Raw genomic sequence first — 11,890 nt, 5'->3', positions numbered from 1 at the left:
AGTCATATCTCTTGTTACTTCATCCAGCCACAAAAAATGTTGTAAGTACTAAAAAATATTGAAACGTTTAAGCTAATGCTAACCTCAGCGTCAGGAAATATTAGCTGTGCGTATTACGTCACTGTTGGGTGTCGCAAAACGCAACTCGTAATAAATTCGTAATAAATTTATAGTAAGGTAATTAATAATGTTTAGCGGCTTGTATTGTGAGCTATTTGGCGAAAAACGTGAAATAAATTAAAAAAAAAAAAATGTATTAAATCTTCAATGACTGTAACAGACGAGGTATGAGAGTCAGGTCTGAGGAGAAGCGAGCCAAACCACAGTAAAGATGTATGTTTTGGAGGTATTTTTAACAAACAAAAATCATCTTTAAATGAATGATTGTTTGTATACAGTAAATGGTTTATTGGGTGAAATTAGCTAATGTTATGGAAGACCTATTAGATTTTGTAATATTGCCTTACCTGTTGGTCCTGTTGGTAAAAAGTCACTCCTCTCTTCTCCAGCCTCGTCCTGGTTGTGTGTCTGGCACGTTCGTGGTCAGACTCTGCGATTGTTTTTCAAAGCAGCACATACAAAGAGCTCATGTGGCTCAGAGGAATGGCACTTTGCAGCGTTTACCAGATATTGTGCTGTTCCTCTGTTGCTGTCACTGATTATTTGGACATGAGTCACTGCAGCCCGGCAGGTCTGAATACAATAGGCCAAATATGAAAGCTGTAGGCCGCGTGAATGAAACAGGCCACTGGGAATGTAGGATTAACTTAACTGGGCTTGTGTGGGCATGGACAATAATGGCAGTGCGATTTGTATACAGGCTTACTTACTGTATATTCAACATTTAAATAGGCATAAATGTATGTTAAAGGTGCATTATGCAACTTTTTATGTGAAAACAAAAGTTGACATTTGTGCGTATTTGACTTTGTAGTGATCCAGTGGCTGTGTGAGTGGTCAGTGTGGCACCTTTACTCTCCATCACGGTGGTCTCCAGGCTCCAGGATTAATTGTTTGGAAGGTTTTTCAAAGCTGGAGGACCCTCTCACCAGAAAACCTACAAAACGATTGATCCTGGAGCGCCATAGGGGCCACTGTGAGTGAAGTAAAGAGGCCATGCTGACCACTCACACAGCCGCTGGGTCACTACAAGGTCAAATACACACAAATATCAACTTTTTTCCCCCTGAATAAAAATTTACATAAGCCACCTTTAATGATATACAGTCTGAGGTCAATATCTGGTAAGTTTTCCTAATAGTACTGAGGTCTAATTCCCCCGTCCAGTTGAGGATATTTGAAAATCCCTTTGATACATGAGAATACAACCAGTGTATGTAATGTAAAGTGGACTAACAGTGTACTATAATATTAATTCCCTTCATAGGAAGCAAACGAGATTCCATAAAACCACAATTTATTAAAACATCAACACTATAAATACATAATCTTTGATATTTACAATAAATATACAAATAGATAAACAGCTCTTTGTGTAAACAGTGCTGGGGGAAAAAAAAAACATTGTATCAAACAACACAGTGACTTTCACATTAAAAATCCCACTCTTGTCCTGACGCTCCAGCGCACATGAAGTCCAAGCGCTTTGTCCTGCAGTGTTATTATTCCTTTCATTTCGTATATTTGGTGTTACTGGCAGCCACACTCGTCCACGATCATGTCTTCGTGATGCCTCAGCAGCATTTCTCCGTTCTCGTAGTACAACATGCTCAGAGGACTCATTTTGGTGGGAGCGCAGCAGGGGGAGACGGCGCGGTCCGAGTGGAAATGTTTGTACAGACTCTGTTGAAAAAGGGGGAGAGAGAAAAAGGCTCAGCTGGCAACACAAGGTAACATTAGATCATGTATTATATTCTGACAAATTGTTGATAAGGCAATTCATTTGTGCTTCTGGTTTGTAACAAATATAATGAATAAGTCAGATTATTACATTAGCTGAAGTACAGGTGCATTTGCTGTATTTAATGTATTAACTTATTCACAATGAACAACACACTGAGAACAGACAAGCTGAGTGATGTGTGAGAGAATGTCTTAAAGCTGTGGTGCCAGACTTTTTGTTGTTACAGTGTGAATTATGTTTTGCCAGAGTATGTTGTAAACACAGCAAAAAAAAAAGTTTGTTGCATTGTCTTCACCTAGCATTTTATTGAGTGATTAAAAATAAGTGGAATTTATTTTGGGGCTGGTCCTTCAAATTCAAATGTTCAGGAGGGATTGTGAGAGCTAAAATGAGTTTGGGCCAAAACTTTAACAATATTAGTGTCAACACAGTTTGTTCCATTCAATTTAAACACAAAACATAAGTAATTTTTTAAACACTGTCAAAAAACAACAGTTTTTATCTGAATTTGTTTTCATTTACTTTTAAAGAGACTAGATGCAAGTTATTTTTACTCGCTACTGCCACCTCAGGTCATACGTGTAACTGCAGGTTCTATATTAAGCTCATGCATGACGGCACTTCGGACCTGAATTAACACCTTTTTGAGTGACAGTGCAGGATTTTAGACACATTATACACATCTACACATTAGGACATGGCTGGGACATGTAGGGGGAGGAAAATATTTAGTTTTAACATTTTTAAATACGTATAGTCCCTTTAATTGATCTTATACCATTTGGTTTGGAGAGGGTATTATGCTTTTTCCAGGTATTTGGTAATATTCTCAAACACATCTTGTTGGTTAGAACAGTGGTTCTCAACCTGGGGGTCACGAGACAAGGTTGGGGGGTCGCCAGATCATGTAGATAAATAATATATATTTTATTATTATTATTTTATTGGAGCATGTGTGTGTTATTTTACCAAAGTGCCATCATTTGTTCTTAATTTGATTAATTTTATATAGCCATTGTTTTTTTCCCCTTTGTTTTTTAAGAATTATACAGGCTAATGTCCCCGTCTGGTGACCTGGCCGGGGGTCACGAGCCCAGTTAACTGTTACAATGGGGGTCGTGGCTCCAAAAGGTTGAGAACCACTGGGGTAGAAAATACATTTATCATCTACATCAGCTGAAACAAAATATCTATTTTACTTCCTGATCCTCTGAGCGAGCTTGAAGCCCCTCCCATTCCTCAGCTGTTTCAATAAAGAAAAAGAAAATGATAGCACTTGGCGCATGTGGCTGTAATGACGCTATTAGTGCTTTCACTTTGTGATGTGAGGATTAAAGTGATAGTCTGGAAGTCTACATGTTTTACAAATGTTATAAAATGTGCAAAATCAACCACCTGGTCGTGCATTTTGATGTAAAGTAAGTAATAAGTAATAATAATAGTAATAAGTAATAATAATAATAATAATTAAGTAATAATATATAAATGTTATTTTTTGTAAAGCCCCTCCTTCCTGGATCTCAGCAACTAATCAGAGTCTAGTGTCCTCCCACGTTGACCAATGAGACGAGCTTAACCTGTGAACCAGCCTGTCAGGTCCAATCAGGAGGGAGGGGGAGGAGCTTGATCATTTACTTTTGCCGCTCTCCTCATTTTGCAACTAATAAGGGCTCTCTGGTTAAAGAGGGGAGGTATTTGATTGTTTAATTTTAAATTTCACTCTATCTCTCCTCACCTTGAAAAACTTACAGACTATCACTTTAAGCTCAGCAATCATTGAGAAAACATTTCCTGGATCCGGAGCTTTTTGGGAGTTGTTGCTGCTAAGATTCAAAGATCACATAGATCAACTCTAGTGATTGTAATTTGTTTTTTATTGCTGTTGCTGATCTCTGATTTCTCTAAATCTTTTATGGGTATTTTACTGTATTGATTTTGAAATGTTGTCTTGGCAAATGTGGCTAAAATGGAACTAAATTAAAGGCCCTATACCTGATTTTTTTATTGCAAACAATTAAAGGGGAGGCCACTAAATTAAAATGTTAGTTGGGGTCCAGACTCATTGGGAACTTTACTTATATATTTGTAGCATCCATATTATTTACAGGGACAAGATTAAAGGCACATTTCACAACATGCAGGGTCACTTTTCAGGGTCATTTTCACAAAAATGCAAGGAAAATAGCCTGAAAGTTCATAAAATTTATACAAATGTTTTATAATTTGGAAGGAGGACGTAGAAGTAAAATCAGGTATAGCTCCTTTAAGGAAATAATGACAAATTTTGCTTTATATTGAAGTTTCTTGCAACACCGATATTGCATCACCTAATCTTGCGATATGATATTTTTTCGGATATGCAGCCCGACTGCATCACTTACCTGCATGTAGGCGTGATTCGTAGGGTTGAGATGTTCCCCCAGCGGCCCGGGACACGCCCCCTCGCACCTGAACGCGTTGTACCTCTTGGGGAACACGATCCAGGACCCCCACCCGATCTGGTTAAAGTCCACGAGCAAATCCACCCTCCTGCACAGCAGCTTCTTGGCCCCGCCGTGTTCCCAGTGTCCCCTCTTGCTCCTGCGCTTCTTGTGCCTCTTCGCCTTCCTGACGTCCGCCGCGGACAGGAACTTGGACTGCTCCGCCGTGTGGAGCAAACTCGCCTTCGGTTTGGAGTTGTCGTCGGAATCGGTGTGAGAAAAGATCACCAACAACGCCCTGTCGTTCACTTCGGGCTCCGCCGCTGCGTCAGACTTCGACCTCTCCGGGTTTTTCCTCCTCGTGATCCGCCTGCGCCTCCTCGCCTTGTCCGGTTTCTTGCCTTGTAGCCAGCTCAAAAGCGGACTCGTGATGTTGAAGACTTTCCAGTTTTGGGACGCGGTGGCCGGGAGGGTGTGGTTGAGGGTGCCCACGAGCTGCTGCGCGGGGCAGGGTTTCTTAGCGACGGCGGCGGTGGAGGAGGAGGAGGAGTGAGGGCAGGTTTGGTGGTGGTAGACGTCCACGGTGAATTTGGAGACGGCCTCGTTTCGCGGGAGTCTCACCCTGAGCTCGGCCGCCTGGATTTGCTGGTCCGCGAACAACGTGTGGAGGTCGAAAGTGGCGATCCAGCGAGTTTCTTGGTACATGAAACCTGAAACAATAGAGGTGCATGATGTAAGGCACTACAAAGAACATCAGGACTCGTTCGACCACTGTTACTGCTTATATGTTCCTCCAAAATACCAACTTTATTCGTAACACATTCAGCTGCTGTTTTGGTTTTCGCATTTGTGGCAGTACAAATATTTGGGCCAGGGGCGGACTGGCCATATGTCCATTCTGGAGGAGCACAGAAGGGCCATCGGTTCTCGGGCCACCAGTCTGACTGCTCAATTTTCTACCTTAACCGAGCTATACCCAAATCTAAAAGCTTCAAAGAAAAGCATCAACATAGCAATGAAAACGAGGATGACAACAGAACAAAAACCCAACGAAAAACCAACAAAAACGTGACCAAAAAAATGACAAGAGACAAAAACACAACAAAGCAATGACAAAAACCAAAAAAACAATGAAAAAGCAGCACAAAAGCCACGAAAAAGTGACAAACAATTGTGACAAAAACACAATGACAAAGCAATGAAAAAGTGAATGCTGCTGGGTCATTAAGCTTCTGCAATGTCAAAAGCTCCAGTGTTGCAGATATCTTTCCACCAAGATCTTGTATCGATGATGGGAGAGTCTGTCCACGGAGCAAAGCCTTCTCCAGCACATCCCTGGCTCCCAGTGTTTCATAATGTGAGCCCGCAGAATCGTGGCATTGCCATCTTGGAATATCAGGGAGGAAGAATAACCTGCCAATCTAGATGTTCAGGTACTCGGCTGATCTCAATCTCTCTTCTCTCTGAGTTGCACTACTTTGAGTTACTTTTGGCAAAATATAAACAGAAAATAAAGCCACAGAGCAGTCAGAGATTTCCTTCGCTTTCCTCCATTCTCTCGTATTTTGTTTTGACGGCAGACCGCAGATCTTATACACCAGTTTCCAACTTGATTTTATTTGGAGGAAGTTTGGCATTTTTTTGTTCATACATTTATATGGACTTGTAACTCAAGTTACTTGAAATGTAGTGACTAATATATTCCTGTATTTTGTTTAAGTAATACGTTATATTCCTTAGTTACTGAAAAAGTTATATATTTTTGTAACTCCTTACTTTTGTAGCAACGCTGCTTACAAACATATTTAAACAGCCTTTGACAGCAAGTTGGCCATTTTATACTCACTACTGCCGCCTCAGGTCCTATGTGTAGCTGTGCCTTCTATATTAAGCTTGTGCATGACAATTTTTTGAGTGACAGTGCAGGATTTTAGAGGCAGTTGTGGTGAACAGGTCTGGGCTCATTCTACACATTAGGACATGGCTGGAACATGTAGGGCAGGGGTGTCCAAAGTGCGGCCCGGGGGCCAAATGCGGCCCTCAGACCAATTTATGGTGGCCTCGGCCTCTTGCTGCATCGGTACACATCACCAGAGATGGACCTTTTTATCTGAAATGTAATAATTCTATACAATTCTAACCTAACAACTAACATTTTATTGTGAGACAGAGCTGGCATATAGGTTTTAAGCTTAAATAGAGGTATGGGGCACAAATTAAACCTCTGCTAGTCGAAGGTTTTGCAGCACTAACTACCGATCTACAGCCCTTCACCCCGTGTACGCTTCAATATGCGGCCCCACATGAAAAAAGTTTGGACACCCCTGATTTAGGGGGAGGAAAATACATAATTTTAACATTTTTGAACTCCATATAATCCCTTTAAGCTCTTCATTAAACAAAAAGTACAAATAAGACTCATATTATACTGTTTATTGTTTTCCTTTTTGCTAAATGCTGCGTGTGTTCATAATGCTTCACTCTTGCCCAGGCTCTGTTGTCAGATGAGACCATCGCTAGCGCCCCGGAAAATACATAATTTTAACATTTTTAAACTCTGTATAGTCCCTTTAATGATATAAAAAGAAAGTTGTTTACTATGTGCATATGACCAAGAAATAATAAACTTATTGGCGCAGGTGTGCTATTTTCCATTATAACTGTGGATGTCCAATAATAGGATTTCCGAAGTTCACCACCACTTAATATAGAAGTTTAAGTCTACACTTTTCCTTATCCTGCGGCCGATTCACGCTAATATAACTTATAAGTAGCCTGTTCAATTAAAAATGCGCAATGGTTTAAGTCCAAAACCAATGACACAAAGTCCACCCGGAACAAAGCGTTTATGTTGATTCCCTTTTTAATTACTGAGCTGCGTTATCAACAGGACATGAAACAGCAGAGAGGCCAGACGCGACCGAGGTCTATCTCTAAACCCATTTGTAACCGTTTTGTAAACTCTTCTTCTTCTTCACAGCCGCCTGTATTTGCCACTTTTTTTTTTTAAGCCTCACCTTTTGTCACCGCCGCTGCGCCCACGAGCCCCATCGCTATTCACTTAACAGGTGTGGTGTCCTACAAATTAATCCCCCTTCTATATAGCCCTCCTCAAATATTTTCCCACCGCAGCTTGGGGTCCTTGATCAAACGTGCGCCAAAAAAAAAAAAAAAAACACCGCCTTTTACGCACTGACGTCGCTTTTATTTTCTCTATAACCCAACGTTGTAACACGTCCCTGACTATTACGACGCGGCTTGTGCATATCCTCAGTCAAACAAATAGCCCTTCCTAACACTTGAGAGCAAAGTGCAATGAGAGAGAGAGGGGCAAAAAAAAGATGAAGAATGCATGGGGGCCACGGGCTGTTTTTGTGCGCTTGTGTCACCGCCACCGCCATCCAGCCATGCGCTAAACCCTCGACTCTAATCTAATCAGCGCCAAGTGTGAAAAAAGAACTAAGGGAAGTTGTTGATTTGACCTAACAAGGGATTTGTATAAGGGAGGGGGGGTGTCTGGCGAGCGCGGTAATCAACATCGGGGGGCTATTTAGGGAGAAGGCACGGTTTGCTTAGAGAATTAGGGCCGCGTTCTTTTCACACGCTGATCCCTTTGCCCCGCGGATGTGTATTGACTCTTGTGTCCCGGAGAAGAAGTCGTCTGGGCGCAGATTTGACAGCGAGCAGCCGCCTATATACCCCACATGACCGAGTGTAGCTGAGACACGTCCCACTGTTTTACGCACAAGGTTTGCTCATTATTATTTGTGGGGTTTAAAAAGGCACAACAACAGAAGTGCCAAAGATACTCTACTGAAAGGTTTAAGTGACTCAAATTGAGAATATTTCACCTAAATTTGAGTTGTATCTTCCATTTTAAGCGCAATGTCCCACTGGCAGGGATATTATTTTGAAGGAAACCAAATACTTACCCCATTACTAGATACGCATTTTAGCAGCGAAACAACTACAACAACAACAACAACACTTAGGCTGTCATAAGCTGCATATGAGGTCACAAACATACATTGTGCACATGGCATTCCTCATTTGAACGCTGAGAACCTCCAGACTTTTTGAGAATTGTGGACTGGCAAAGATCAAGACTTGGAGACAGGTGCAGGGAATGGATTGTGGAAGAATAGAGAGTGCCTTTATGTCAATTTCCAAACTGGTTTAAATCAAAGTGTGGGGTTAATTTAGCTTTGTGGCGGATTAAATATCTTGGAACCCAAAATGCAAGGAATGCAATCATAAAACACCTTTAGTAGCCTATACATTATATAAACATCACCGTGCATCATAATTGATCCGAGCATGTCACTTCTGGAGACACATATGGGGGAATGTTTTCGAAGTATTGACTAAAAAAGGAAATGAAATAAATCCTACATACCCTAACTTACTTTTAGCCATGATGCTTCTGACCGTATCCGCGCGCCTCGCTCCACTCTTCTCCAAAGCGTCCGTGGGATGGGAGAAATTGGTGGTGAAATTCCGATAAAGGTGCACCATGTACGTCGGCAAGTGATGTCCGGCGGGTCTATCCATGAGTCGAAACCTCGTGTAAACCCCACTCATCGCCGCGTGCGTCCCTTGCGCCTGTTCGAGCCAAGTTATCAACAACAGTAGAAGTTGTGCCACCAAACCTGGAGCTCCCGTGGATGTTGCGCGCATCTCGAGTCCGTGCGTAAAAAGACAAAAACAAGAAGAAGAAGGAGGAAAAAAAAGCTCCTTCGCGAAGATCAGGGGAGTCTTATATACCCTCAGCCAACCCCTTCTCCGTGTTTAACAAGTAGCCGAGAACATTAAAGGAAATTGACATGCAGCCACAAGACTTGTTTCTTGACAGCTCATAACGCATTCACGTGCTAATGAGCCGCCCTCGTGCGTGTTTACAAGCTGCGATGTTCCCTGTGTTTGCGCCGGCTTCGCTGTGCCTCGCGAGCCTGACCCCCCCTCCCTCCCTCCCTCCCGCCCCTCCATCCATCCGCGCGAGGGAAGCTAATTGTCCCGGCTGTTTGGTTACACTAATTGTTAGGCTTTTCCACAGAGTGATGCAAGTCTATTAAACATATGACCCACTGCGAGGACACAGGACACGTCTGCGTCCAAATACAAACAGGCGCGACTTTATTGGAAAAAGTGAAAGATAGATTATACGTTCAGACAATCCCAGCCATCCACATTTCTGCAAACAAACTGCTTTATATGCACTACAAGTCCGATTGCGTAATCCACAATACACAGTCTCTGTGCGTAATTACGCATTCGAACATTTACATTTGGCTAATATTCCCAGCTTGGCTTTTGTCGGGGTTTGGCCATTTTACTGCCATGCAGCTCAGCAGCTGGTAATACTTTATTATTTGACATCTTACAGTTCCCTTGATACATTGTGCAATTTAATACAATGTAATAATGTGCTATGTAACTCCATATATAAGTCTAACCCTAACCATAAGGGTGTTAGGTCTTATTATGTCCTTCCAAAGTAATACACATTATTTCATTGTGTATGTCCTACATGCACAAGTTATTACAGATTGTTACAAGGCAGAAACACTGCACTAAATTAAGTTGGGTACAATGTATCAAGGTTAAAGTTAATTTCTAAATATATCTAAATGGGCTGTACTCAGCCTTTTACTCAAATGCCTTTCCCTTTTGGAAAACAATGCTTTCTAAGGCAAAAATGACTGTGAAGTGCTCGAATGATCAGAAGTTTTGTTAATTTTGAGTCGGCTTGGACTTTATTATTGCCAATGGAACAAGAATTATTTATCTTGTCTTTGATTTTTTTTCCTCATTTCAAAGGCTTTGTCTTATTTTAAGTACATTTCTCTTTAGCAAATTAATACTTGTTCCTTTGGCAATCTTAGAGAGTCTGAACCTCAAAATCAGCATTAATTCAAGCACATTCAAGCCATTTATCTCAGATAAGTTGGCATTTTCTCACAGTTTGCCCATGGCCAATCTTTTTGACATATGGGCGCAATAAACCAATAAACCAATATACAGATGCGTATAAGACATAATCCCTGAAGCCATATGTTTTAGCCCCACACACAAATGTTGCCATAGCTTCAACGCAAACAATGCAATATAAGTCTGTACTGTGTATTCAAAACAAAATTGGTCAATATATCGTCTACAAGATAGGATTGCTGTTTGGAAGATATGCAAATTTACAATATTGAGGTTATCTTCAATGCCAAGACATGTGGGAAAGATTGATACACTGGAAAAAATGTGTAAAAATGCAAAAAAGAAAAAACAAAATTTAAAAAAATTGGAGAAATATGTGGAAAGTGTTTTTTTCCGCTCTTTGAAAGTGTGTTCAGACATTTGAAGCACATTTTTGTATATTTCTGATGGTTTGTAAAAAATATCTCTTCATCATCGTTATGACATGTCACATTATTGATGTGGCTAATGGATATAAAGCAACACTATAACTTAAATTTCAATTACGTGCACGACAAGCCCCTTTGGAAGAACTAAACCCAGCTCGTTCCCATTTCAGAACAGTTTTCGGCTGTAGTTTTTGTTCCACATTTCTCTCCCAGCTGTTGGATGCTGCCGAGTCGCTTTCCCACACACTGCGCATGCGCCGCAGCCTCCTCTCTCTCAACGCGGAGAAGCCTCTTTCAGCGTGAATTTCCCCGAAAAAGTGCCGAAAAACAACCAGCGGATGCCTCTCCCTCCCTCAGACTCAAACACCAGCGCTGCACCTCGTCCTCAACCTGCAAATACTTCAACCCGGGGAAACTTCGACCACGTTTCGATGGAGGAACGTGGCTTTTGCTGAAATGGTGAGTCGCTGCGAACTTTTCTCTCAACTTGTTCTTTGCAGGAGAAGCCACGGCGGCAGCGTGAAGGTGTAGCCTTTGATGATGCGCGCGTGCTAACCTGAAAAGTGACGCACGATCGGCTTGTGTGCACGGATTTGAGCTTTGAGTTGTGAACCTTGTTGGATGGTGCCAGGGGGGGGGTTGAGCGGGGGGTCGCCTTGCGGGGAATAGAGGCGCACAAGGACGGACATGTGGTTTGGCTGGCACCCCCTACTCCGGGTTTTAGGCTAGGCTACCGCTGCTGGTCGGTCATTGGAAGCAGACACCTCAGAAAGAGCGACAATTGCGAACGTATCTTTGTTTCAGCTAAAGACACATGGGGTGCAGGTTTTTGGCAACAGAGTCCACATTTTCACTAAAACTAAGCTATATTTCTACTATGGGAAACTATGGGCACCTCATGATTCGATACGATACGCGATGCATGGCTTAATGATGACGATCATCTCACGGTACGCCGATACTGTGATAATCGATATATTGCACAAAAATAAAGTACGATGCATCACGATTTAAAAAAAACCCAAAACCCAACATGCTACTTTTAATCTTTATTTTTATCATACTACATATTATTCATCATTTAAATTTGGTTCAAAGCACATGTACCACTTTCATAAATGATCCCTGACTTACACACTGAACATGGGTCAATAGATCTGTCAGCGACTTCATTCACATTTAAATAAACAAAAAACGACAGTCCTATTTCAAAAGGAATAAATCAACCCCAAGTTATTGTTATTTATAAA

The 11,890-nt window shown here is 41.6% G+C and overlaps 2 protein-coding genes across 2 annotated transcripts in view; one reads left to right on the top strand and one right to left on the bottom strand.

Annotated features, from left to right (window-relative positions):
• Window positions 1–1,650: 1,650 nt before the first annotated feature.
• Window positions 1,651–11,890, bottom strand: part of ndr2 (nodal-related 2) — a gene marked incomplete at both ends in the record, with an annotated part of 34,914 nt that continues 24,674 nt past the window's right edge. The window contains 3 exons of the mRNA XM_079576892.1: window positions 1,651–1,803; window positions 4,246–4,994; window positions 8,691–8,886. Coding sequence (XP_079433018.1) covers window positions 1,651–1,803; window positions 4,246–4,994; window positions 8,691–8,886 — 1,098 coding nt within the window. The remainder of the gene's footprint in view (window positions 1,804–4,245; window positions 4,995–8,690; window positions 8,887–11,890) is intronic.
• The window catches only part of pald1a (phosphatase domain containing paladin 1a), a 129,241-nt gene continuing 128,318 nt past the window's right edge, over window positions 10,968–11,890 (top strand). The window contains exon 1 of the mRNA XM_079577130.1: window positions 10,968–11,099. The gene's annotated coding sequence lies outside the window, so the exon portion shown is untranslated. The remainder of the gene's footprint in view (window positions 11,100–11,890) is intronic.

Source organism: Gobius niger, assembly GCF_951799975.1.
Source record: "Gobius niger genome assembly, chromosome: 19".
In the NCBI taxonomy this organism is placed as follows: Eukaryota; Metazoa; Chordata; class Actinopteri; order Gobiiformes; family Gobiidae; genus Gobius; species Gobius niger.
This window is presented reverse-complemented; position numbering and strand designations above follow the sequence as displayed.